Below are 27,426 nucleotides of genomic sequence, written 5' to 3'. Positions count from 1 at the left end.
CCGGCGTTACTTTTCCGCTTAGCTCCTTTATTTTGAGGCAAAACCTGAAAATAACCCACATTTCCTCAAAGCTCCCTGCTCACACCACCGCCAGCCTCCACCCCCTCCACAGATCGGGACGGGACGGGAAGGAGGGAGGGAAAGAAAAAGGGAGGCGGCCCTTGTGGCGGCTTCCTCCCTCCCTCCCTTCCTCCGGCCGCCGCCAGCAGCCAGCCATGGCCCCGGGGCTGGGCGGGCTCCGCGGCTCGGCGGGGCCGGGGGAGCGCTGAGGGGCTCGGGGGGCCGGGGTTAGGGCAGCGGAGCGGCCGCCTCCGGGAGCGGCGCCTCCTCCCCGGTTAACCCGAGGGGTTCTCCATGGGGACGGCGTCGTCGCTGGTGAGCCCGGCGGGCGGTGTCGGGGAGGTGATCGAGGACACGTACGGCGGCGGCGAGGCCTGCGAGATCCCGGTGGAGGTGAAGCCCAAAGCCCGGCTGCTGCGCGGCTCCCTGCGGCGGGTCGGGGGCTCGCGGCCCGGCGGCTTGATCGGGGCCAGCTTCAAGTCGACCGCCTCGGTGCAGGAGCTGGAGTGCGTGGCCGAGTACGAGCGCCTGAAGAAGGAGTACGAGATCTTCCGCGTCAGCAAGAACAACGAGGTGGCCTCCATGGTGAAGAAGGAGGCCAAGCTGGACAGGGAGAACAAGCGGCTGCGCGCCGAGCTGCAGGTAGCCCCCCGCTGCCTCCTTGCCCCGCTTCACGGGAGAGCTGTGGCGAGGAGCGCGATGGTTTTCCCTTCCCGAGGAAGGCAGGGTGCTGGGGAGGTGGCACATGGCCCCACGCCACCCTGGTGAGCCGTCAAGGTGTGGCCAAGGTGTGGCTCTAGGGTCAGGACCGAGCTCTGCATCTCCTCTGCCTCACGGAGAGCTGGAGGGTGCTGGCTTGGCGCTGTCCCGCTTGGGAATGTTTTTGACAAGCTGAGGCTTTTTCTTGGCTCTTCCGCACTCTCAGACAAAAACACTGTGTTAAATGTTTTCAGGCACTTCAGAAAACTTACCAGAAAATACTCAGAGAGAAAGAATGCGCGTTAGAAGCGAAATACCAAGCCATGGAGAGAGCTGCAACGTTCGAACATGATCGAGACAAGGTCAAAAGGCAGTTTAAGGTATGGCTTGACTTTTCCTTCCCTGGCAAAATTATCAAAAAAAAAAGATAAAGATACTACTTGGTCACGTTCCCCAAATGAACTCCTTTCCAACAGCTTTTACGAGGACATTTCCGTCTTAAAAAGATTGCAGTATCATGGTCGTAGCTGCTTATTTCCTTCAAAATAACCTTACTTCCCTGTAAAACAGAGAAAAAACAGAAAACAACCTTTTACATACTAAAAAGAATATTCAGTGGTGCATTTTCAGCTAAATTCCTGTATTATTTCAACACAGATTCTTGAAATTTTGATATCTGACAGTGACAGGAAAATGTGTGCCACAGACAGACATGTGCTGAAGGAACATATAAACAGAGAGTTTTATTATTTCTCAATGCATATTTGTATTTAGCATTTTAAGACTTCTAGGTTACATGGAAGAGACGTGTATTGGTGCATCTATTTTGGCTGCTAAAAAATGACAGCCAGTTAAAGAGAAAAGCACTTCTTTGGGGGATGACTTGAAAGGCCAAGCTGATGCTCTGCTTTTCCCTTGCTGCAGGTGGTGATGTTTTCACCATCCAAAGCAGGGCAATAGGCCTTGGTTTTACACTGTTTTAAGCTTCTTGGTATCTTTATCAGGTGTTCATATTTAGCAGATACATAAAAAGAGATTTTTTTTGACTTCATTTAAGAAATTGAGACTTGAGGAGGATTTCATCTCCTTGTATTTAAATCTAGGTTCTTGTTTTCTTTCCCTTATGATGATAGTATTTTAAAAACAGGACCGCTAGAGATATTTGATTGTGTTCTATTTTTGGGAAAAAATAAAAAGGAACCTTTGAAAAAAATTACTACTTGTAGTGATTTTGAAGACACTAAACTTTAAAAGGTCAAGAAAGTTACTTGCCATTTTTAATGAGCTTCCCATACTAATGCAGACTCTTAACATTCAGAACAGTATGCTAAGCTTAAAAATGGTAAGAATTTAAAATTAGATATTTTAAACTATGCTTTCTGCTCATTTATAGGCTTATGTTTATTGTTCACATTTCTGTGCCTTTCCCTGCTAAAACAATGCTACAGAGTTATTTTTCTAATTGAGAACACATAATAGGAATTCAGGAACATGATACTGAATTTCAGAAGATTTATGGTGTGTATTTCAATCTTATGTTTTTTTTCTACTTGTAGATTTTTAGAGAAACTAAAGAAAATGAGATTCAAGACTTACTGAGGGCGAAACGAGAGCTAGAAGCAAAACTTCAGAGACTTCAGGCCCAGGGAATCCAAGTGTTTGATCCTGAAGAGTCTGATTCTGATGACAATTGTACAGATGTTACAGGTAAGAATTTCATCCCTAGCATTTTGTGTCGAAACATGACTGAAGTCTGTGAATAGCAAAGCAGAAGGCTTACTATTTATCTTCTGTTTATTAATCCAGCTTGAAAAGCAACATAAAATATTTCCAAGGATAAAAGCAGCTGCCTTTACAAACCTAGTTTATACTGTGAGAAAACCCAATTTTCTGGTCTTATGCATGAATCAATGGAGAAAATAGAGCACTGTCTAGACAGAGTGATTTGATGTTTTTTTTTTTCTAAATCGTTCTTTGAACAATTCTGAGTTTTGTAGTCTCTTCCAAACTTTTTTGAGCTTTCTTATTCTAGATGAGAGGTTATGTTCCAAAGGATCCAGAAGACCACAACTGAAACCAGAGGGAATCTTAGACTTAAAACCATGGATGAAGAAGTATCCCAATCTCTGTTACTGTACTTCTCAAAGTAGCAGAGTTAGATATTTAACAAACATGAACTGACCAAAAGAATTATTTCATTGAAGAATTTTTTTGAAGGGAAACTCTATCAAACTTTATGATGTAAAAGGCAAAGCATTGTATATTCTATAAGAGGTATTTGATAATACAGGATGGATTCAGATAGGTGATCACTTATGTGGCGTTGTATCTGATTCAAAATTGAGCAGTAAGTGTAGCAGACATTTAACATCTTGACACTGTTAAGGATGGCTACCATTTACTTCTTGCACCATGAAGGGTTACTGAGGAAACCCTGCAATCAAGTGTTGTTGCATAACGTGTGTTGCTTACTGAGATATATCAACAATCACATCTTGTCAGCAATATTAATAAGTGATGTTTAAAACCAGAAACTTTTCAAAATGCAGTGATTGTCTCCTTGCATAGTAATTGTCCATCTGATGACCTGTAGTGGTACAGATAATCTTTCATATATATTTTTGGCCTTTTGTGTTGAATTCATTTTTGAATTCATGCTGCTTGTGTTTCTGCAAGTCTTTCATTTTCACAATTTTCTCCACTAAAGATTATTTGGCAGAAGTGTAATCCAGCTGTTTCATGAAGAGATGCTGCAAAAGTTGTCTCACACAGCACAGAAAATGTATTTCAATCCTGACCTAGAGCATCTTTGCATTTTTTCAGCTCTAGAACATTCCTGAACAAAAGCTGTCAATCTTGTGATGTGTATAAATGACTGCAGCAATACTGTGAACTGTTTTACTGATTTGTAATCCAAGTCAGCATTTGAACCCAATAGATGTGAGCAATCCAAGTAATAACAAGTAATAGCAAATAACCACATCCTTTATGAGGATGGTTTCCCAATAACTTTAGACAAACACTCATTTAGAACTACAGAACATGGGGATGTGAGCAAATCTGATAAAGGAGAAAAAAAAAAAAGATCAGTAGCATGTGACAGTAGATTTCAGATTTCAGCTGCAATACTTAAAAGTGATTACTTACCTTTTTAAATGATAATTAAGAGGGGTTTTGTTTGTTTGTCTTTCTTTTTCTTTCCCATTTTTTAGCTGCTGGGGCACAATCTGAATATTGGACTGGAGGAGCCTTGGGAAGTGAGCCATCCATGGGTAGTATGATGCAGCTTCAGCAGTCTTTCAGAGGGCCTGAATTTGCTCATAGCTCCATAGATGTTGAGGGACCATTTGCAAATATAAACAGAGGTAAGTAATAGTGGCCTGTTTTGCTGGGATTGTATATGTGCTTATGGCATTTCTTCTGTCCATTCTTAGATAATTTGACTAAAGGATTATTTGGGAAGCTCCTTTGCAAAAATAAAATGAATCTGTAGTTGTACATGCCACATTGCATTTAATGTATGTAACTATGACATGTGCAGTAGTGATTTTAGCAAACAGCAGCGAACAGTGCCTATTTGTGAATAAACCAAATACTTTGTTCTTCATGTTGATTAAGGAAGATAGTTACCTCTTCCAGTGTCTGCAGAGATTCTTTTTTCCAGTTTGATTCAATTTTTCAACTTCCTGAACGTGAATGTTACATTGGTATTAGCATAGACTGTATTTCTATTTTCTCACTGGATTTTGCATAGTTTTTGACTCTGATTAGGGTGCTGTTCATTTAAGTCTGGTTGCAAGACCAAGATGTATGCTTTGTTACATGAATCAGTGATAGATATTTTGTTATCAATAAGTGTTGCTTTTGAACTTTGTTTCCCAAACTGCCTATTGTAAATGGGGTTCAGGTTCTCTATTTTCCCCCACTGTTGTCCTGGCTCTGGAACCCCTCGTGTTTTGCTGTTCCTCGCTTTTTTTCTTCAGTCCTTCAAGCATGGATTCAGATGTCTCTGCCTGCAAAGTGGGAGCGGAGGGTCTGCTCTGTGATGGTGACAGCTTCTTATACTAGACCTTCCCTTGTACCAGGTGGTACTGAAAGGGAAGCCTGTTCTTGGCTTGAAAGAATGATCAACCACAAAACAGAGAGCCTAAGAAAGTTTTAAAATTCATGACTTCTATAGGGAATTGACGTACAGTACAAATATAGAAGGCTATTGACTTTATCTCAAGAAGAGGCACTTCCCATAATGTTTTGCTGTCGTTAATTAACATGGTCTAATTGGGATACATGTAGATCTGAGAAAAAAAAAGGAGTTTGATTATAAGTGTTTTTATTTCTGCATATTTTATCTATTTTACAGCTATTGACTAGATTTTTGTACGTACATTTCATCAATGCTATCTTAAATGAAATATTTTAATGATAATACACGTTTAACAATATTGCTTTGCTGCATTATCAAATGGCATTATCAGATGGTACGTGTTTTCTAAATTCAATTTTTTAAAAATAAAAATAGAGTAAAAATGTTACTACTATTTTAAATAAAATGTAGTATTAATAATGTTAAGAGGTGATGACTTATCCATCATCCAGTGTAATCAGATGTGGAGATCTGTAGACTTTTTTTTTTATTTATTGGCAGATGACTGGGATGCTGCTGTCGCCAGTTTATTGCAGGTTACTCCTCTGTTTTCTCACTCTCTGTGGAGTAACACAGTAAGATGTTTTATTATTAATACTGATGAGACTCAACCAGAAGTGGAGATCTTCATTAGAGTGAGTACCTCACAAACCTTTTGTTTCCACTGGGATACTTATTCAGAAATTTGTCCAATATTTCTTGAAAGCTCTAGTAGCTGTACCCTAATTTCAGTGAATTCAGAGAAAGTCGTTTCAAGGACTTCAGGGGAAGAAACGGTATAGAGGGGGAAAAAAAGGGGGAGATTTATCTAGTACGTCCTTGACGCTATACAGATTTAGTAGTAAAGCAGTTTCAAATTTGCTTTCAGAACTACTCACCAAAACTTCAAAGAACCTGTGAGACAATGGGCTACTTCTTTCAAGTTGTTCATTTTCCAGCAGAAAATGAAAATCATTTTAAGGATGTAAGAAAATGGGAAATTGAAAAAAGTTCATTAGTCATTTTGCTCCTACATCTAACTTTGCCAAGGTAAGTATTTTCCAGACTGGTAAAGTAAATGGAAACTGGTAATTTATGCAGAGTGCATAGCTTATTAGAATGTACGAGATCCTTTTCTCAGTACATTTCCAAAGATATTATCTTCTAAATGATACTCCTTCAAACTTTAGGTTTACTAGTGCACACAGATGAAAGAACATATCAGTTTTGGTCATTTACTTTTTCCTCTATCTTTAGATTCTGTTAAAATTCAGCATGAAAGATGCCTTCATAATAAGGAAATGCTTTGCTTTCCAAGATCAGCTCTCTGCTGTTCCTTCACACGGCTGGCATGAATGTCTTCAGTGTTTTTCATTTACTTATTTATCCTTACATGTGCCTTGATTTTACTCTGTCACGCATTATTTTCTATCTCTGACACCTTTTTGGACTAATTTCATGGCTCTTCTTTGTGGTACCTTATGCTAGCTTTCTACAATTTAATTTACTAAACTCGTGATGTTTTAAGACACACGGTGGTGCAATGTTTTCTGTTTGCTTGGTAACTTATGGCCTAACCTTCTAGAAGAAGAAATTTAAATTGCTAAGTGAAAAACACTGAACTGAAGATATTTTTAGAATTGTGTCTCTATGGTGTATTTGGGAATTTAGCCAGAGTTTGGTTTTGATGTTTGTTTTTTTTTTCTCTGAAAAAAGAGATTAGAAAACATAAACATTAAGGATCATGGAATAGTCATTCCAAAACATCTGCATGAAAGTATAAATCTGTAAATACTGGTATGCACTAAGTTTCATATTTGGGGTAGATTTTGAACTCTGGGGATTTCACAGCTGTTGCATTATTAACTAGACCTACTGTTTCTGTAAGTAAAACATGTTTCCCCAGAGAACTAAAGGCTGGCTTAAGCACTAATAGGTAAGATTTATAGCAGTGGAGTGCATGAGGGAACAGCAAGGTACCACAGATGATTTTGATTTGTTTTCTTAGAGGAATTGGGCTAGAACTGCCATACATTTATGCTCTGACAGAGTGTCTGCTGCTGAGGACCCATTGCTCCTCAAGGGGACACTGTTGCCAAATAACCCAGTGGTATGTGTGTGGGTCACAAATGTTTAAAAAAAAATCTGCCAACAGTATTCACTCACTTATTTCTCTTACAAAATCTCTGATGAAGCTCATGGTGCTCATATGAAGAAAATAAGAAAAAGACAGAGAAACCCTGTCTGCTACTGTCAGCATCCCCAAGTTGTATAGTTCCTTTTGTGGAACAGCAATAGATTGCTGGGTGTGATATCCATGGAATCAATTCTTTCACACATATCAGGTGCTTTTGAGATTGGAGGAGTTTAATTCTGCTTTTCAACTACTGTATACTAAGAAACTATCCCATGTCTCACAAACACTACAGGACCTTTCCTTGTAATGTATATTCTTTCTTCAAAGAATAGAACAGCCTTCAAAGAAGTAACAGCAAAACATATATATGATGCTTGTTAATCATGCATGATTCCGTGTTCTTTCCTTGCAAGACAATTATTTGTCACTCTGCTTATCGGTATGACAGGAAGATCAGCTTTTAATTTACAAAGCATTAACCAAAGAATTAATAGTTTTAATATTTATAGTGTAAGTAGCATACATTTTTCATATAACTGCTCTTTGCTTCAGGGTTTATCTTAAGTTCTCGGATGAAATATTTGGTCGTCCTTGTTGTAAATAGATATGACTTTTGAATTAGATTTTGCAGTGAAACCCACCTTCGGAGCTTGTGTTGATTGAGCTATTTACTACAGCAGTGTAATATAGCACAAGAATGCTGATTTCCAATCTAGTTGTTTGTTGGAGGACTGTGAAGAAGCCTTCTTGAAAAATCCCGAAGAAAAACCCCGTCTGATATACCACAGAATGGATGATGATGGAGTCAGCTCAGGCTCAGTGCAGCAGTTAATTGAGCAAATTTCTTGTGTGAACAAAGCAAAGGTACGGTATTTTCAAGGCTGTTGAATTTTGAAAGGCTTACTTTCTTGCCGTAACTAAGATCAAGTGCTAGTAGTCCCAGATATTTGGAGAAATTTCATTATGCTTATTGCTTTGGATACTCATTATATGAGCAGGATGAATCTGAAATTTATGAAGATTGTGAAATTTTCATTAGTGGGAAAAAAAAATCCCACTGCTTTTTTACTGAAAAACGTCCTTGTGTTATAGGGATGGAATTTCTGATCTATATTTAGCCATGTAAATGGCAAAGGTATTTATCTAAGGTCCCTCTCCAGACACTGAAGAGAGGAGCATACCTCTAGAGAGGTTCCTCATAGGCATCAGATCTGGTTTTGACTATTATCTCTCCCTGTGGAGGGGACTGTTAAGAACAGCTGAGACTAAATGTGTAACTTTTTAATGCTTAGGTAAAGTGAATCCTACCTAAGGAGTACAATAGAATGGAATTAAAATGTGTTGCAAAAAGCTTTTGTTGGAAGTCCTAAATATTGTTCCCAGTTGGATTCAGAGTTGCTTCATGCATTATCATTTACCTTTTCAGATGATTGATCATGTGGGAGGTGTGGAGGAAGGAACACACAAAATCTATACTTGCGTAGAAAAGATAATTAAACAGGTAGGGCACCTGATGCATTTCATCTTTTTCTGTTCCTTCTCTGATTTATGATCTCAGATACTGTCAATGATTGCTATATGCTGCTTCAGTGTAACTCAAAGGGTCTTCTTGTGTTTTATCATTCAGACCTGGCGAGCAAGGAAAACTTAAAGTGGGGAAAAAATGTCCTGAGCTGAGCAGTGCTTTTATGAACAGGAGAAATAACAGAGCAAGAGATCTAGTGTTGGGCTAAATTCTTTGTTAACATGGTGTTCCATATCCTGGGATAATGAAAGATCACATAAGTGATTCTCAGTATCCTTCCCTATTGTGAGTTGCTTCCACTTAGAGAAGACTAAAACCAGTGTATTGAGACCCGTGCGTTTAGAGTTCGCTTGGATTCATCAAATAGCCCCTTCAGTTATCTTCTCTGCCAGCATGAAAGAGAACAAGCATATTGCACACACTGGCATTGAGAATAATCCTATATGTGCCCGTACTTCTAAGTTTTATAGTTGTAGTTGTTTAAATGGAATTTTCTTTTACACAGGATATATTGGGCTGCGAAATGACAGAACCAGAAGGCAAAGATTTGGGTAATAAGGAAGAGTCCACTGCTCCTGAAGAAGAAGTTTTTGGTGATGTCTTGTGGGATGCACACGATGAACAAGAACAGATGGAAGCTTTCCAGCAGGCCTCTAATTCAACATGTGAGCTGGGATTCGAGAAAGTAGGTATACTGGAAGTGAATATGGATGAAGAGAAAGCCATTACTTGTTTCCATCTCTTGTGAGGCGAGATGTAGTGCTACTAAAGAAGTTGTGTCTGAGAGCCTCCTAGGGGCTGCTACTCCTTAGGCTAGAAGAAGACATATGCCTTACGTAGCTGGCACATTTATTTTCTAGGAGAGATGCCAGTTTGCCTCTTGTTGAATGGCATTGATAAAGAAGCAGTTTTTGTTTCTACACTGAGGAAAAGCACCAAAATGTTGTGCCAGAAATAGTGTCCTCCTGCTAGACTTCGGGTGTCAATAGGAAAAGCTCTGAATGTCTTTTTTTGAAGGAAATTGGAGCTCTGTCTTGACACCTGGAGTTAGGCTTTCTGCAGATGGCTAATGAAAAATTTCACCTCATCATACAACGATACATATGTGAGAATAACATCAGACATTTAAAAGTAAAGAGCTACTGGATAAGTCAGTGTAAAATAATTTTTTTAAAACTTTCAAGTATGGGGGTGCCAAGACCAGGTGTACACATAGAGAAAGTATAATAAATATAGGAAGAAAAAACGTTGAAGTAGTCACAGAAAGTGATATCACAGCTGAATTGGGCAATATTGATGTTATAATGTAATGTAAGGATGCAGTTTCTGTGTTAGTGTGTTGTTAGGATCCCTATGTTACATGCACATCTTACTCTTTTTCTTCACTGCTCATATATTAACAAGGGGTTGGAGGATTGCGCCGTCTTTACTGTGTACTAGAACAGTAAAATAGAATGCTAAAAGAAAAGATATGTATGTATATCTTAATGTGCCTCCACTTGTTTGCAGATAAAATATTTCTCCTAAGTGAATGAAGGGTGTGTGGGTTTTTTTTCTTGGTTTGTGTTGTGTGTATGTGTGTGCACGCACACTTTAGAGCTTCATAATGTCATGGCAGATGCAAAGTATGAAGGCTTTGTCCTGAGAAACATACCCAATGTAGTAGAGCAGATGGGGCATGGTGTGTGTGGGGGAAAGCCTGAATTAGCATAGCACCCAAATACTTAACTTTATTAACTTCAGTTTGGTTTATTAGCACTGAAAGTTCTTACTAAATCAAGTTTTGGAAAAAATGTTCACATACTTTACATTTTCTTCAAAAGAGATAATTTTTGTGGTTTGTTTCATTAAAAAATTTCTTTCAATTTATAGTTTGTTATAATTTAGTGTTTATTACCTTTCCTTAATAAACTTGTACATACACCTAGTGTTTAGATAGTTTACAATAACAAGCGGTATATTTTTTCCTTAAAAAGTAAAATATTTATAATGGTTATGTCTCTTTTACAGTATTTTGAACGACTGAATGACCTGGTAGCAGCACCAGCTCCAATTCCACCTCTGCTTGTATCAGGAGGACCAGGTTCTGGGAAATCTCTCCTTCTGTCAAAATGGTAGTGCAACTCTTTTTTTTTACTGAAATAAAGGGAAAGAAAGATCAGAGTCAATAATTTATCATAGGAATGCTTTTTATGGTCACTTGTAGACTGTGATAGGATTGCTGCCATTAAAATAAATTGATAGTGCCATTACTTCTAACAAGCTCAGTATCATGTGACTATTCATTGCCATGAAAGCCATTTGTTAATGGCTAGCAATACTGGGGAGAGCAAAAATGGAAACAGATAAAAGATTCAATTATAGCTCAAAAAACATCTACCCAATTTTGTGAATTAAATGCTGATCACCTCTTCTAGCTCAGACGTTCTACTCCTTTGGCAAAACTGATAACTTTTAAGTTATATGTGCAGAAATATAGTCCGTTAGGGGTTTTTTTGTTTGTTTTTCTTTTTTTGCTTTTCTCTAGGATTCAGCTGCAACAGAAACATTCACCAAACACTCTAATTCTTTACCACTTCGTTGGGAGGCCCATGTCTACCAGTTCAGAATCTGCATTGATAATTAAACGCCTGACTTTGAAGGTATGTTACCTAATGACATGCCCTGCATTGCATGATGCCTTGGAAAGTGACATTGTCTTCGTATGTCTAAAGAAAAACTTCTACAGGTTTTTCTACATCCATTAATGGTAATGAAAGTGTAAGGCATTATAGAAGGAGGGAATCTGATCCTACACACTGAGTGAAGATCCCTTAAATTGCATCTCTGGGACATTCGTAATAGTTGTGCTTTTAGTGACCAATCTTGATGGCTTATAAAGCCATATAAGCTTCTTCCAAACTTTTTTTCCCATCTGACTGATGAGAGAGGCAGGTGTTTTCTGCTCTATGTGTTTAGAAACCTGAGGCTGTATTTGCCAGTTGGCATGGTATTGGTCCTAGACTAGTCTCTGTAAATAGTTATTTTTACAATGTGTTAGATCTGCAGAATATATGTAAATATATGTGGGATGTATGGAAATAAAGAAGGAGTATTTTTCTGCTAGGGTCTGAGCTTTGTTTTTCCTCCACATGGTGGCAGAAAGGACCTCACAGGACAAAAACCTTTAGATAAATGAAATCTATTATGTGTTGTAATTTTCTCACGAATTTCAGAAATCTGCATTTTTTAATCTGTGCAGCTTTTAAGTCCTTTTAAGTCTCCAGATCCCTTGTCCATTTTGTAAATTCTAGTTCTCTCTCTAGAATTTGTGCGGTGAGTTCAATAAATATTATTTGTAGAAAGCCAGCAAATGCAGAACATGAAGTAGAAGAAAAGAATCCTGTGTGAATATGACTAGAAGAATTATCCCAAGAGTGCACTAATTTTTTCTCTTGTGTCTATAAGTCTTTCTTCAACTCTGTTAATTGATTTTTAAGGTAGAATTTGTTATGTATGTTTGTAATTCTGCAGCTTATGCAACATTCCTGGTTAGTGTCACCGCTGACCTTGGATCCAGCTAAACTTCTGGAAGAATTTCCCCGTTGGCTGGAGAAACTTTCTGCACGCCATCAGGGCAGCATAATTATAATTATTGATTCTATTGACCAAATACAGGTATGTTTTCAAAATACTTGTCATTTGTCAGTCCAAAATAAACTTGCACTACTGTAATAAGTTCAGCTATATCTATGTAACAGAAATAATAATGTTTGCTTTACTGTGAAGAGCACATGTAAAACTAATATGCAATAAGTGCAGATGAGTTAAAATAGTCAGTTTTATAGATGAAATTTGTATTGTATGGATGTTTTTTGTTTGTTTGCTTGTTTTTAGTTTTATTTGCCTGAACACTTTTATTTTTGAGTAGCCCAGGTACATTATTTATGCAGGTGTTTGTTGCTGTGAACTACTTACTGGGCCTGTAAATTGCCTAGTTTTTATGAGGTGAACACTTTAACAATAGTATTCTGTCTGCTTTAATGTTCAGTTGCGCTGATAAGTATTAATGGACCATTTAGTACTGCTTCAAGAATCAGATCATGAATAATTTGTAAGGACACTGGAGAATTCAAGACTCCATTCTCTGAGCTGTGCAATTAATGAAACCTATCAACTCCTAGTATTTGTTTTGAATAACTGTTTTATTAAGTAATCAAAATTTGTTTTTAAGCAAGCTGAAAAGCATATGAAATGGCTGATAGATCCTCTGCCAGTGAATGTGAGAGTAATTGTATCAGTGAACGTAGAAACGTGTCCACAGGCTTGGAGGTACGTTACATTTCTGAGATGTTTCACAATAGCCTTGCGTAAAATAATTACAGTTACTAGTGTAAGAGCAAATGGTCAGACTTATTAAGGCCTGGAGATGTAATCAATAGATAAGGTTTTGCAACTCTTGTGGACGAGGAAAGCTTCTCCGTTGCAATTGCAGCTTTTACCTGTTGGGAAACCAGATTTTTGTTTTACTTGGATGGACCTATCCACATGACTTTATGTGAGAGGATCAGTCATGTGCACATCAAGAACTGCGATACTGTGTTGTAGATCCAGAAAAATGCTAAAAGTTGAAATTTGGCTTGTGATGACTAGAATTTCTTAGTAGCAGGGAATAAGTTCAATTACTGGTTGGGCATCAATCTTTAAAAAGCTACAGAACTTTGATGTCATTTTTTTTTCTTCTCCTTTTGTGTGTTATTTAATAAGGTCTGAGTATAATTTTGTTCTCTTTTACCAAAGGTTGTGGCCCACTCTTCATCTTGATCCACTGAATTCCAAAGATGTTAAATCTCTCATTAGTGCAGAATGTAACTCTGCAAATGTTAAATTGACTAAAGAGCAGGTATGTCTCTTGTAGTTCTTCTGAAGTAGCTAACTCCAGTATAACTTTTAATGAAAACATGAAAAGATGAAATAAGTACAGCTGCCAGGAGAAAGTATTCTGTTTAATTAACTAAATAGTACTGTTCAGCATACATCTTGACTATTATTTTTTTTTGCCTTGAAGCTCATAGCACTGAAGCACAGATGGAACAGTGTAAATTATTAACAGGAAAACTGTGCAGTCGCACATATTTGCTGTAAACATATTATTTTCATTTTAAAATCATGAAAGGTTTAGTATTGCATAATAATAAAACACTGGCTAGGTAGTGGAAAAGTGTTTTACCTCATTGCTTTGCAAACTAATGCTGTGTGGTAGTTCTCATTTTTAGAGATGTAACGAGTAGATGCTAACTCTTTTACTCCTAAGTTGGAAGAGAAACTTTAGCTTGTATTATGGCTAGTAAATCATGAAGTATTTTGTGCACTAGTTTCATGTTATACTCTTCAGATTTTATAGATAGAAGCATATCTAAAACGTCTATTTTCTTGTCAAATGGTGAACTTTGTATTGGTGTGGTTAATTTTATCTGAGCTCACAGATTTTGTTTAAAATCTTGTAGGAGAAGAAGCTTGAGAGACATTGTCGTTCTGCCACAACTTGCAATGCTTTGTATGTCACTCTTTTGGGCAAAACCATTGCTTGGTAGGTACAGATGATTCTGCAGTTATGCGCATCACTAGTTTAGAAGTTTGCAAGTAGGTTTGGTAGTATTTTGGAGTGCATTCATTTAATATAGAGTGAATCCTGTTAAGAAAAAACAGGAGAGCAGTGTATGAAGTTTTCCCCCTTCGCTGACTGGGGAATGCAATGGGAGGAAAGATCAGAGAGTAAATGATCTCTGCCATTTTGATAAGAAGTGAATTCAGATAGCTCTGACTTCTGTTTTTCTTCCATTTTTCTGTTGTTTTGGTTTCTAACTATATCAGTTACTTAAATGCTTTGTAGTGGCATTTGGAGAATGTTGGTAATGTTTCATTAAATGGTTTAATTCAGGTCTGCTCTATTTACTGATGTACCAGATAGTTTGCCTCATAAATTTTAAGGCTGAAAGGGAGTTCAGCAATTGTTTAGTTTAACATCCTGCGTATGGTATTTTGCTGTGTAATTTCTGCTGTGGAGAAAATTAATCTTCCCTCTTGTGCAACAGAATACTTTTAAGTGTGTTGGCTTAGTATTAACCTAGACTTAACCTTGTTGAGAAGGATTCGTTTCTAATTTAGAGACTCACAGAAGATGATAATTTACTCTGGGTGATTTTCTTTCTTTTTTGTTTCTGTTTTGTGTTCTAGAATGCTTAATTGATCTTGAAAACATGCTTTGTAAGTGCATTAGGTGAAACAGCAACGTGAGGTTTTATCTTTATCCAACCTGGTGTTCTTACTCTGTGCTCCTGCTGGAGGAAAGAACACTGCAACATACTTTTTCTTGAAAATAGAAATGTTGCAGTTATTTAGAAAAATCAGAGAATGTGATGGCATGTGGCTTAAGAAATTCACCTCTTTTGGTCTTAATCTTTCCTGGTGCTTTGTACCTTATAAAGCCAGTAGAAAATTTGGAGCATTTTTGATGTAGAGCTCTTTGATAATTTCAGTTCATGGTGCTCAGTGAAATGTAATATGCTAAACCACGTCCTTTTTGTCCATCTGCTCAGTGTTGGAAGTACAGGAAATATTGATGAAACCCTTCAACAGTGTTTCCAATGCCAAGACACAGTGTCCTTGTACAGGCTTGTTCTGAGATCAATTCAAGAATCATTGCGGAATGATAAGGAGAAAGGTCTTTTGAGAGAGGTAAGCAGAGAATGATTTCTACAGGAAATATATATTCTTTCCTGTAAAGAGTTTTTCTTAGATTAAAAGCAAATACTAATTTAGATCAGTTCGTATGTATGATTCAGAGGTTATGTCATTATTAATTACAGACAGGAAATTGTATTAATCTAATTTTATGTATTGCATAAGCATAGAACACCTGACTTCTCTGTGTTAAACTAAATCATTATCTCACAGAACAAAACAGAACTTCTCCACTGTGATGTGATGTAGAATCAGCCCTTCCTTTGGTCCCCTGAACCAATGATTAACTACATTAAGCTAGTAAATCTAATCAAAGTATGGTATCTTGTGAATATAAGGCAGAGCTTATTAGATTTTTGATTCCTCTTCTTGCTTCTACAGAATTTCTCTGTTTAGTGGAACATTTTTTGAATTAGGACATACTCAACAATTGCAAGAAGTTCTTTGGTGTTCTCAGCATGGGACCTTCAGAATATTTTACTTGGATTGAAGTCTTTTATGATAATGGAGTTACCCTTTCTCCAAAGTGTTTTAGAGGAAGATCTACAGAACCATTTGTTTGTCCCAGATGTCAGTTATTTGTCCCATTTGGTGCTTTATGTGTTAGAATATTAAACTAGTAGCACTGAGGATTTTTCTTTGAGGATAGAAAAGGGAAAGGATTTAAATGTTATTTTTTTCCCTTGTCATATGAAGTTATAGATGGTAATGCACGATGCACGATGTTTTTCTTTGGATTTCAGTAATCTGAGACCTGCAACAAATACTGCTAACTAACTGTGTAAGCTATTTTTTCTGCTTTACCACAGATACTGTGTGTCATCGGTGTAAGCCACAATGGTATAAGTGAATCAGAGCTGATGGAACTTTATCCTGAACTGTCTTCTGCAGTGTTAGCCTTGCTTGTTCACAGCCTGCACAAAATGTGTTTGCTGACATATGGCTGTGGTTTGCTGAAGTTCCAGCATCTCCAGGTAATTTTTTAAATTCTAAACACATGCAAGTGCAACTCCACCAATCCAAAGCTTTGTACAGATTCTGCTCTTGACCATATTATGGTAAATGTGGGAGGCTTTTCAATCTGTTTTTGTTCACCCAACTTTACACCTGATTACATTCAGAGTTCATTTTCCCTTTCTATCTGAGAAGTTGCTTACAGATCCTTGCCTTATTACACCCCAAGTCCCTACTGTCCTTAAGATAGGTTCTGTTATTAACTAGGTAGTCTTTCATCTGTGTTTGCTCATCTGTGTTCCTTAACTTCTGGACTGATGTTAGAATCACCTTGAAAACTACTACAGCTGTGTTACTACTATCAGTATAGTTCAGCAGTTGAAAACCTGGCATTTTGAGCCTTCAGAACCTATCACATGTTAAGTCAAGGTGTCCTGGAAAACACTAGTTCCATTAAAAACAAGCTGAATTGAGGGAAGGGATGTTACCTGAATAACCAGAGCTTTGGTATAACATAAGACAATGTTGGTACTGCTTTTGGCATTGAAAGATTTTTATCATAACATGAGACTTGTTTTAGCAAAAAATAAAAATAATCTTGCATAGCTCCCTGTGTGTTATCTGACTTAATAAGGGTGACTTACTATACAAATTGAGTAAATTCTCTTTTTCTCAATGATATTTTCTTTCAGGCTTGGGAGATGGTGCGATTAGAGTACATGGAAGAAGGTGAAAATGTTATTTCTGCCTATAGGCAAAAACTAGTGGACTATTTCACCATGCAGCTAAGGTAGGTCATAATTCCTCCAGATGTGCTAAACTGCAGGCTTTTTGCCTCATGGATATTTTTGTTTCCTTTATATACCTCCTACTCAGTTTAGTGAATTATCACAGCAGTATAACCCTACAGTACCCTAATTGTCATTTGACCAGTTTATTGTTGATCTATTGCTTTTTAATCTTGGAACAGACTGAGGACCATAGTGGGGAATAGGCATTCCAAGAAGTTCTCTTGTGATAAGCTGGGGTATGAACTTATAATAGATGGTTTATTTTATGGTAACTGACCCCATGTAGATTTTTAACTCCTAGTAAATGCTGAGAAATTTGAGGTTGCTTGGAGCTTGAAGAGACAAGAGACTACCTTGTATTTAGCAAGCAATAAGCTGAAAGGCTTACAAGTTCATGTCCATCTTTAAAACAGATCTGCATTTACAGTCCTCAGTGTGTTCCAGCTGTGGGCTACTATTTACTGCATCTCAGAGCACGTGCTGTCGGGTAACAGAAAGCCAACAGGGCCACAACGTGCTGGGGAAAGAATGCACAAAAGAACAATGCTTCTGGGCTGCGATTCTACTAGCTGGCACAGATTAGCCCATGTAGGAGGGAGGAGTAGCTTCTAGTGGGGTACTGGGGATTTCCAGGGCCATCTGATATGAAAATAAATAAAGATGTGAGAAAACAGAGTGCATAGGTTTCATAGTACTCTGTCTGTTTAGACGTTCTTGTATGGCAACTGTATACTTGCCTAGTTTTCACATCAAATTGATGAGTAGTATTAGGACTCCGAGTTCTTACTTTTATGGCTTTTGTTTCAATAGTCGAGACCGGGTGACCTGGAGAAGTGCAGATGAACTTCCCTGGCTCTTCCAACAGCAGGGTGACAAGCAAAAGCTACACAACTGTCTTTTGAATCTCTTTGTGTCCCAGAACCTTTACAAAAGGTACAAAGGTGGCCAATGTTCTGGCGGGTATAAACATTTCAGAGGGTTTTTGTTGTTGTTGTTTTTGTCGAGCACATGAATAATGATTTCTTTGAAAATGTAAATCAGAAAATGATAGATCAAGATCGAAGGTACTTGAATAGTAGAGCCTGGAATGGTAATGCACTGGTGACCCTGTTGTTATATAAATCATGTATTTTTTTCTTTTCTCTTACAACTGGGGGTTTGGTAAAGGCATAAATACCGCTGTTGAAATGCGGCAGTCTCCATGGGCTGTCTCTGTAGACACTCCATGGCATAAAGACAAAATTCATGCGTATGGCCCTATTCTTCTAACATAGCATCAGTTTGAATAGAGAGGTGTCAGAGATAAGATGAGCTTCTTATTTCCTTGTTAAAACAGGGGACATTTTGCAGAGTTGCTGAGTTACTGGCAGCTGGTTGGGAAAGATAAGAGCTCTATGGCAGCTGAGTATTTTGACTCTCTGAAAGAATATGAAAAAAGCTGTGAGGGAGAGGAAAGTATGATCTGCCTGGCTGATCTTTATGAGACTCTGGGACGGTTTCTTAAGGACCTAGGTCTTCTCAGTCAGGTGAGTACATCTAGAGACTTGTAACAGCAAGGAGGCAAATTAAGCAGAGCTCAGTGTGTGCTTTCTGTTTCAGCTGTTAAATTATTGCAACATACGGGATGTTACCTGCTGCCATCATATTCTGAACTTTGTTGTTACAGGCTGTAGCTCCTTTGCAGCGGTCTCTGGAGATTCGAGAGACTGCACTGGATCCAGACCACCCGAGGGTGGCACAGTCACTTCACCAGCTAGCAGGAGTTTATGTTCAGTGGAAGAAGTTTGGGAATGCTGAACAGTTGTATAAGCAGGCACTGGAAATCTCAGAAAATGCTTATGGAGCTGAACATCCTCGGGTAGCCCGTGAACTTGATGCGCTTGCCACGTTGTACCAAAAGCAGAACAAGTAAGATTGGCTACAGGGGTGGTTTTCTTTCACATAGAAGTAACTTAACAGATTTTCTTCCTGAAGCCATACTGTTTCTGTAGTTCTTTTTTAGAGTTTCATTACGCCCAATGCAGAAGTGAGCAGCCCCTCTGTACTCTTGTAGCAGGCCACCCAGTAAGGGCTGACTTTTGTGCTTAGTGTTTTAACAAACTAAAAAGTTAAAGGTGAAGGAGGAGCAGGTTCTGATGAAACCAAACAGGTAAAAGTCTATGGGGCCCAACAAAATGCATCCCAGGGTCCTGAGGGCACTGGCTGATGGGGTTGCCATGCCTCTCTCCATCATATTTGAAAAGTCCTGGCAGTCAGGTGAATTCTTTGGTGACTGGAAAAAGGGAAACATCACTCACATTTTAAAAAAGGGTAAAAAAGGGGATCCGAGGAACTACAGACTGGGATGCCTCTCCTATGTGCCTGGGAAGATCATGGAGCAGATCCTCCTGGAGGCAATGTCAAAGCATATGCAGTACAAGGAGGTGACCTGGGACAGCCAGCATGGCTTCACCAAGGGCAAATTGTGCCTGACCAATCTGGTGGCCTTCTAGGGTGGAGTAACTGCATCATTTGACAAGGGAAGTCCGGGGTGACCTCATTGCAGCTTTTCAGTGCTTAAATGGGTTTATAAAAGAAGATGGAAAGCAACTTTTTGCTCAGCCCAGTAATGACTGGACAAGTAGGAATGGTTTTAAAGTAAAAGAGGGGAGATTTAGATTAGGTGTTAGGAGGAAATTCTTTACTTGGAGGGTGGTGAGGCACTAGGACAGGTTGCCAAGAGATGCTGTGGATGCCCCATCCCTGGAGGTGTTCAGGGTCAGGCTGGATGGGCCCTGGGCAACCTGATCTAGTGGGTGGTGTCCCTGCCTATGGCTGGGGGGGTTGGAACTGGGTGATCTTTAAGGTCCCTTCCAACCCAAACCATTCTGTGATCCTGTGATTGTCTGGCCCCAAGCATTTTGGATGTTCTTTATCTTGGATGTTCTTTATCTTGGACAAAAACTGTGATTTTCATTTTTATTTTTTTCCCCCACCTGCAAGATGCATAATTTCTCTTCAGATTTGTATGCTTAAGTAACTTAGAAGCTTTCCAGAATACCCAGCTACACTTGGCATTCTTCTAACACAGTAAATAACCGTTTTCAGATATGAACAAGCTGAGCAGTTGAGGAAAAAGTCCTTCAAAATACGCCAGAAAGCAGCAAGGCGGAAAGGCAGTCTGGTAAGGAAATGTTTGATGTTTTGTGAATGTTGTGGCTCTGTTAAAAATATGATCGTGTGTGTGCAGAGCTGACAAATCTGATTCTCAAATGCTTTTGGTAATTGAGGGCGTTGCTAGTGAAGTGGCCTAGCAGCTGCTTTGGTGACTGCCCTTTAAACTCCGCTGGGGTGGAGATGAATCAGGGCAACTGATAAGGAGTTGAGAGGTAGAAAAGAAATAAGTGAGTATATACATTTTGGGGGTGCAGAATTAATGATACATTTAGCTATCAAAATGGCAATGGGAAAAAGGTGTTCCATGGAGATAACCGAGGCCTTTCTTCTACAAATACTATTGGATGCAATCCTTATTGCACTGGATAATCCCAGTAACAGTATTATGTGCCATACTGAGATGTATTTACTTATTTATTTATTTATTTTCCCCTGTGTATTTCAGCTACAGAGTTTTTCTGGTCATTCTTGAGCTGAAGGTTTGCTTATCATGTAGAGCCTCTACTTTAAGAGTTCAGCTAGTGACCCCAGAACTCTAGTTGTAGCTTGAGCGAACACTATGAAAAGCCATAAAAATGTTGCTATTTCCACAGTGCTCAAATACAAAGGACTGTGGATAACAAGGATTTTTACTGTTTTTGTAATGAGTTCTGCTGCACAACTGTTTCTATTAAGACTGCAAAGATCAGGACAAAGCAGAGTGTGTAACAAAGGCTGCTCGCACATCTTTAGCATGTAAGCATTAGCTTGGCAGCTTGTTTTACAGAGATCCATGTGAAGCCTTGAGTTATACTTTGTAGTATTATTTAGGATAGGAGACTTGCTTGATTTTTGCTTTGAGTTTATAAACTTGAGAACAGGAATGAAGTAGGGTTATCATCCTCCTTTGGCACAAACTTGTCTTCTGTTTTTCTGTCTTCAGTAAAATGCTTTAATAGTAATGGTGATTGGCTGACTTACTTTGTGCTTTGCTGTATGTAGTGTGGCTTTGCTCTCCTGCGTCAAAGAGCCCTGCAACTGGAAGAGCTCACGTTAGGCAAGGATACACCAGATAATGCTCGAACCCTCAATGAACTCGGAGTCCTCTATTACCTGCAGAATAATCTTGAGTAAGTTGTATTCATTGTGACATCCGCTGAGTGTTCTCAGGGATAATACGTGAAAACAAAGCGTGAAGAATTAGCATTAACTGTAGAGACATGATCAAATACACTTTATGGTGGTGTCCCTGACTCATTCTACTGTTTTTCGCTCATATTTTCTGGAGTTGATGCTATGAGCATGTATTAACAACTCAGCGAATTTCCTGCATTCAGAATTGGGTGTTCCACTGTTAAATTTAGCCTGAGTTGCAAATATCAGCTCTCTCTCAAAATGTATGCCTTACTCTAGTCAGCTTCACTATCTTGTCACCTTCCTTTGTAGTGTTCATCCTTGAACATCAGGATTACTGGTGTTTTACACCACTTAAGTTGCCAGTATTACAATAAATCATGAGTTAAGTATTTCTTCACTGTAGATGTAATCCTCAAGCTCTTACCCTGCAGGCCTTCTCAGGGCAAAAGATGACAGAGCAGCATGAAGGTGCTCTAAAAGCAGGTACAGGTAAGCAGGAGTGTTGAAGAAGGGGAATAAACGGTGCAGAGCAGTTCTGATTGCATGGTTAGTGATTCTTCTCACCAGCTTTTTCTGTCCACAAAGCAGTCTATAAGGGGGTGTTGTGAGTGAATTCTAAGTCACCGTATGTCTTCCTCTCTTGAACTGAAGCTTTCTAGGAAAGGAAGAAAGTGCACAGCAAAAAAGCACAGAGTAACTTCTGGAAGTGTTCTTATGTTCTTCCTATATCTGGTGTTTAAGTTAGCAGTAGCTGTTGGGAAAACTACAAACAGTGTATTGTAATTTGGGATCTGCATGTCCTTTAAATGCTCTGTTTTTACAGTGAAAGCCTTGGTTTTTAACCGCTGTTGGAAAAGCGTGTTTGTTTTTGTCACTTTACCCTCATAAAGTCACACAAAGTGACTGATCATAGAGGAGCACTTTCTGTCTAATCTCATACAGGATCATTTTTTATTCCACGCTGTTCATATGTAGTTCCTGTCCAATACAACCTACTTTTAGACTAAATGTATTTCCGCTGTTTCATGGGTAAGTGAAAGTACAGTCCTCGTTCTAGCGTAGGTTTAAGTCATTTAAATGGCTATTGTGCGTCTGTTCTGAATCACAGCAAGTCCAAGATCGAATTTTTTGATCAGTTAGTACAGTTAGAAGGAAATCAGTGGCAGAAGGGTGTGTCACTAACAGTTGCTATGTATCACACTTCATCCTCTAGTCTTTCTGTAGAGAGAACACCTTTTGACACTTGTGTGAGAGCTTCAGAATTGAATGTATGGTTCTATGTAAGGTCTTTTCCTCTCTAATGTGAAATGGATTTTTCTGATTTACTGAACTAACCCGCTGGGAATAGAGTCACACAAAATTGTGTGTTTGTCAGGATGACAAACTACCTAGTTGTAATGGATGCTGCCAGTATTTTGTGGGAATCAGCCATTGTTTGGGGAACTGCTGCAAATCCGTAATGGAACAGTAGCATACTGTACTAGTGAGATGAAAGGTGTGCTTTTGATAGAGGAACACTTGAATGGTGACATTAGAGAGAGTCTTTTCCACTCTGTCACTTCCAGACAGTTTCTGTTACGAGAATCTATCTCATCACATATAATACACGTGATCATCTGATCATCACGTCAAGCATCTTTCCAGTCTTTTCCCCCTTTGGTATGAAAGCTACCTGCTGAACCTTGTAATATATATTACATTCTTTTCAGTTACTTGAAAAACTGTGTGATGGGTTTGAACCTTTACCTAACATTCCACTATTGCTTTATCTGTGGAAGTACTGACTGCTGTGAGGAGCTGCACAGAAGGTATAGCTTGAGTTAAAGAAACGAGCAGCTGTGGGATTAGTGTAATGTTTACTAAAATCTGCTAGACTGGGTTTTCAGTCCTGTACCAGGGAGCTCCAGTACTACACTGGAATAATCAATTATCTCTGTCTGCCATTGCTATGGTTAGCCTGCATGGCAGTGCTGTGTCTGGGATTTATAGCTCCTCACTGCTTAAATGAAACGCTGATGTGGCATTTGCTTATCCAGAAGAGAAAGTCTGTTGCCAGATGTCAGTATTTCTGCAATTTCCGAGGCTGAGTTTATTCTGTTTCAAGCAGTCACTTTAGGTTGTACAGATGTTATCAGCTTTAAAATATTGTTTAATAAATGTGCTTTGTAGGACAGCAGAGCTTTTTCTGAAGCGCTCCTTGGAAATGAGAGAAAGAGTCCTGGGTCCTGACCACCCAGACTGTGCGCAGTCTTTGAACAATCTGGCAGCCTTGTACAACGAGAAGAAGCACTATGACAAAGCAGAGGAACTCTACGAAAAAGCCTTAGACATCAGGAGGAGAGCTCTGGCCCCAGATCATCCCTCCTTGGCTTACACGGTGAAACACCTGGCAGTGCTGTACAAAAAGATGGTAAGCACAACCCTGTTACCTTTACACATTACCTAAAATAGCTAATGCCCTGCAGTGTTACAGTCTGCAGTCCAAAAGGAGTGGGCCATGGGAATTGTCAGCTATCAATACACACATGCATAAAAGGTACAGTCAAGTGGCCTTAGCCTGTTCCCAAAAAGCCCGGTAGTGTTTTCAAGACACACTTTGCTTAAAGGTAAGCCATTTATGAGTAATGCCCTCAGTGTCCTGCATGCTTGGTATTCACCGTGAAGGAGAACTTCTGATCTGGTTAAAAGCTAATGCAGTTGGATAAGCTCTTGCCAGCTGTATTTGAGTTCTCTACTGTCTGGTACATGATGTCCATATACAAGAGTTTAATGAGATGTGACTTGATGGGAAAATCGTGTTTTGTGGTGTAGGAATAGTGATGGTTTTTTTTTGTTTGTTTTTTGTTTTTTAACATGATGTCCTCAGTCTTTATAGTATAACTGAGAATAACTTAAAAGCTCGTGATGGAGATAGTGCCTTACTTGAGGCTCATGAGGGAGACTGTACTTTCCAAATAAGCTGCATGACTAAGCCACTTCCAGCTTGTGTTGATTCAGTGAAAGATGAGTTACTTCCCCGCTAAAATACACTGTGTGCAGTAACAGTAGTCTAGACTTCTCCATGCTTCATCATTTTTAATGAACGTTGTATATGTGCATGAGATGGTTTTGAATTCTGTGTTCTTTGCTCACTTCAGCTTACAATTTTGAAGCTGCTAGAAACTGCAAAAGCACTCAATATGCAGGTCTAACAGCTCTTTTCTAGTTTGAATTAGCATAAATTAAAATTCATGGTGAACTATTGACACAGGAAGAGTAGGGGAAGAAAAGGGACAAGAATCAGGTATAGAAAATGACAATTACTTATAGATAAGTATTTTTTCCAGATGAATTACTGATCATCTTTAGATTGTGGCCTGGTGATGCTTTGAAAAAAATAAATAGAAAATTTGATTTGAATTTTGCAATTACAATGAACCATTATTAGATGAAAGTTTGCAGTATTAAATGCCATTGCTGTTAAGTAAGAGAATTCCCATTCTAGTAATAAAAACCTAAGCAAACCTAAATAAAAACGTACTTCTGAAATATATCAGGTTAATGTGTGCGTGTGCTGATTCAAAATGGAAGGAAAACATATTTGCTGGAAAAATAATCTACGTGAAAACTAGTTGGAATATGATAGGAGATTTTTAGAGAAATCAGGCTAGAAACCAAGGTCTCAGTGTGATGAATGGGAAGTGTCAGGTACTCGAAACTGGATTAAGCACTGCAGCTGTTCCAAAGAACATGGTGCAGCCACCACTTATCAAAGGTAAGGCAGTTACATTACCATTCCCGTATCATCAGTAAATTTCAGCACTTTAGGTCTAAGAATAAGCTCTCTGCTCTCATTTATGGCAGGATGAAGGTGTAAATGGAGAAAATTACGTGGATAAAAGTACAACTGAAAATTCTTTTAACAGCCTTATGAATGAGACACTTGTGGAAAGAAAATGAAATTAAAAAAGGAAGAAAGAGACATAGCTATGAAACACATTAACTGGGAGTTGAATATGCTCAGCATTTTGGAAAATATTTTGGAAAGCCCCAATAAATATTCACAGTAAATAATCTGTGCAGAATACAACTATGAATTGACCAAAGTTAAACCCTTATTCTGGAAAGTTACAGTTTCTCCAACCTTTTCATTTAAAAACAGTAATGGTAAAATCTTTTTTATACACTAAGACAACCAAATTGTTTTTTCTGTGTTCTCTGTAGGGAAAACTCGACAAGGCTGTTCCTCTGTATGAACTAGCTGTTGAAATTCGACAGAAATCATTTGGCCCCAAACACCCTAGTGTAGCGACTGCTTTGGTGAATCTGGCTGTTCTTTACTGTCAGATGGTAAGTTCTCCATGTCTTACATGTTTATTATTCCCATCTTAGACTTTTTTATGACTTGTACCTAAATGATACCAACGTAACTTAATTGCATTTTAAAGAGATCTCCTTATAGGACCTACAAATGCTTAGGATCCATTATAAAAAATTGAAGGAATCTGCCTACCTGACTTTAAGCAGTAATTAAAGCTGCTTCAGATAAAATTAAGGAATTATAAGGAGTTGCATTTGGCAACTAAGAATTCTATGGTATGTAGACTGAGATTTTCAAAACTGCCTAGCAAAACCAGACCCTAAATATGAACAGACTAATGGGAATGAGATTTTCAAGTAAAAGCAAGTAGCTTTGACAGTCTCAATTATACTTCTCATATGCCAACAGCATCGAGAACACAAAGCAGCTTTTTGGTTGAATATACATGAATTTGTATCTAGGATGTGTTGATACTGTGTAGGGCAAACAAACAAAAAAATGTAATGTACTTTTGTAACAAACAACTTCTTACTACCCAAAGAAAAAGCAGACTGAAGCTTTACCTCTTTATGAACGTGCACTAAAGATTTATGAAGACAGCTTTGGCCATATGCATCCTCGTGTAGGGGAAACTCTGAAAAACTTGGCTGTGTTAAGGTAAGATGATCTGGATCTGCTCTTGCCCTATAAAATCAAATTACTATAAAAGTCAGTGGATAAAATGAAACATATGGACTTGGGTATTTATTAGGAAAGTAGAGAGCCTTAATTACACTTGTTGATTGCATGGTGTGCATTTCAGTTTAAATAAAGGGTGAGACTTGTTTTATGTGTTTATTTCAACTTTGTTTTTCTCTTCTCCCAAGCTATGAAGGGGGAGATTTTGAGAAGGCAGCTGAACTTTACAAAAGAGCTATGGAAATAAAAGAAGCAGAGACTTTGTTGATAGGTGGAAAAGCAACTTCTCGACACTCATCAAGTGGAGATACGTTCAGTATAAAAAGTGCATTATCACCAAATACCTTCCTGGAACCTGGACAAAGGTGATATAAACCTACTCAACGAAAAAGCTGCTTCTATTGCTACTTTTTTAGACAAAATTTTTAGGAAAACCTATTTTTCCTGTGATAAAGTACTATTTTGGGACTTAAGACTGTCTTCATGAATGACAGGGAAACAATTTAAGCTTGAAATCCTTCTGTGTTAACTTTGCAGACTGTATGGTACGACGTCAATTTCTTCCATTGTATACAAATATGCATATAAGGTACTTGCTCAACTTACAGTTAATACCAAAAACATATGGATTTGATACCTCCTATCCTAAGAGCCAGGATTGTAACAAGATAAATTAAACCAATGGTATGTAATTTTTAGGGTAGTTCTTACTTCTATGTTATAATAGCCTGGCTTAGTGCATTTATGTGTTTTTTATTTCATCAACCTTTTTCAGAAGCTTTTAGAGTTGTTTCTAAAGTTCTAATAACTTTGAAAAAGTCAAAATACTGTTTTACCCCTCGTTTTACCTGCAGTGTAATTTCAGCTTTAAGTAAATTTACATTCAAAAGACTTTTGCAAAAATAATTGGTTTCCCTTGGAAGCACATTTATTTAAATATATCATTATATACAAGTAAAGCTGCTGTCAAATCCATCTGTGTTCAATGAAAATGCTTCCTCTGAGGAAACAGAATGAAAAAGAGTATGATCTGATGCCTTGTTGTTAACCCTTTCATAACAGTTTCACTACTTTATCTCACTGAATCCCTTCAAATACAAGAATGCTTGTATTAGAAGGAAAAACAGTCATAGGTGGCCGTCAAATAAAAAGATGCTAATCAAA

The 27,426-nt window shown here is 38.4% G+C and overlaps 1 protein-coding gene across 1 annotated transcript; it reads left to right on the top strand.

The window, feature by feature from the left end:
- Positions 1-260: 260 nt before the first annotated feature.
- NPHP3 (nephrocystin 3) lies at positions 261-27,426 on the top strand. Its single transcript, XM_084511012.1, has 27 exons — positions 261-702; positions 1,014-1,139; positions 2,316-2,466; positions 3,972-4,124; positions 5,405-5,538; positions 5,772-5,932; positions 7,736-7,883; positions 8,446-8,520; positions 9,050-9,229; positions 10,555-10,658; positions 11,072-11,186; positions 12,058-12,201; positions 12,758-12,855; positions 13,324-13,426; positions 14,031-14,113; positions 15,123-15,261; positions 16,077-16,241; positions 16,914-17,011; positions 17,823-17,945; positions 18,349-18,538; positions 18,679-18,920; positions 20,100-20,175; positions 21,150-21,277; positions 23,454-23,694; positions 25,488-25,613; positions 26,126-26,241; positions 26,451-27,426. The coding sequence occupies exons 1-27, from the start codon at positions 355-357 to the stop codon at positions 26,629-26,631; spliced, it is 3,948 nt and encodes a 1,315-aa protein (XP_084367138.1). The 5' UTR covers positions 261-354; the 3' UTR covers positions 26,632-27,426.

Source organism: Aythya ferina (genome assembly GCF_964211825.1).
Source record: "Aythya ferina genome assembly, chromosome: 2".
Classification (NCBI taxonomy): domain Eukaryota; kingdom Metazoa; phylum Chordata; class Aves; order Anseriformes; family Anatidae; genus Aythya; species Aythya ferina.
The sequence above is the reverse complement of the archived record's forward strand: the minus strand, read 5'-3'. Positions and strand labels throughout refer to the sequence as shown.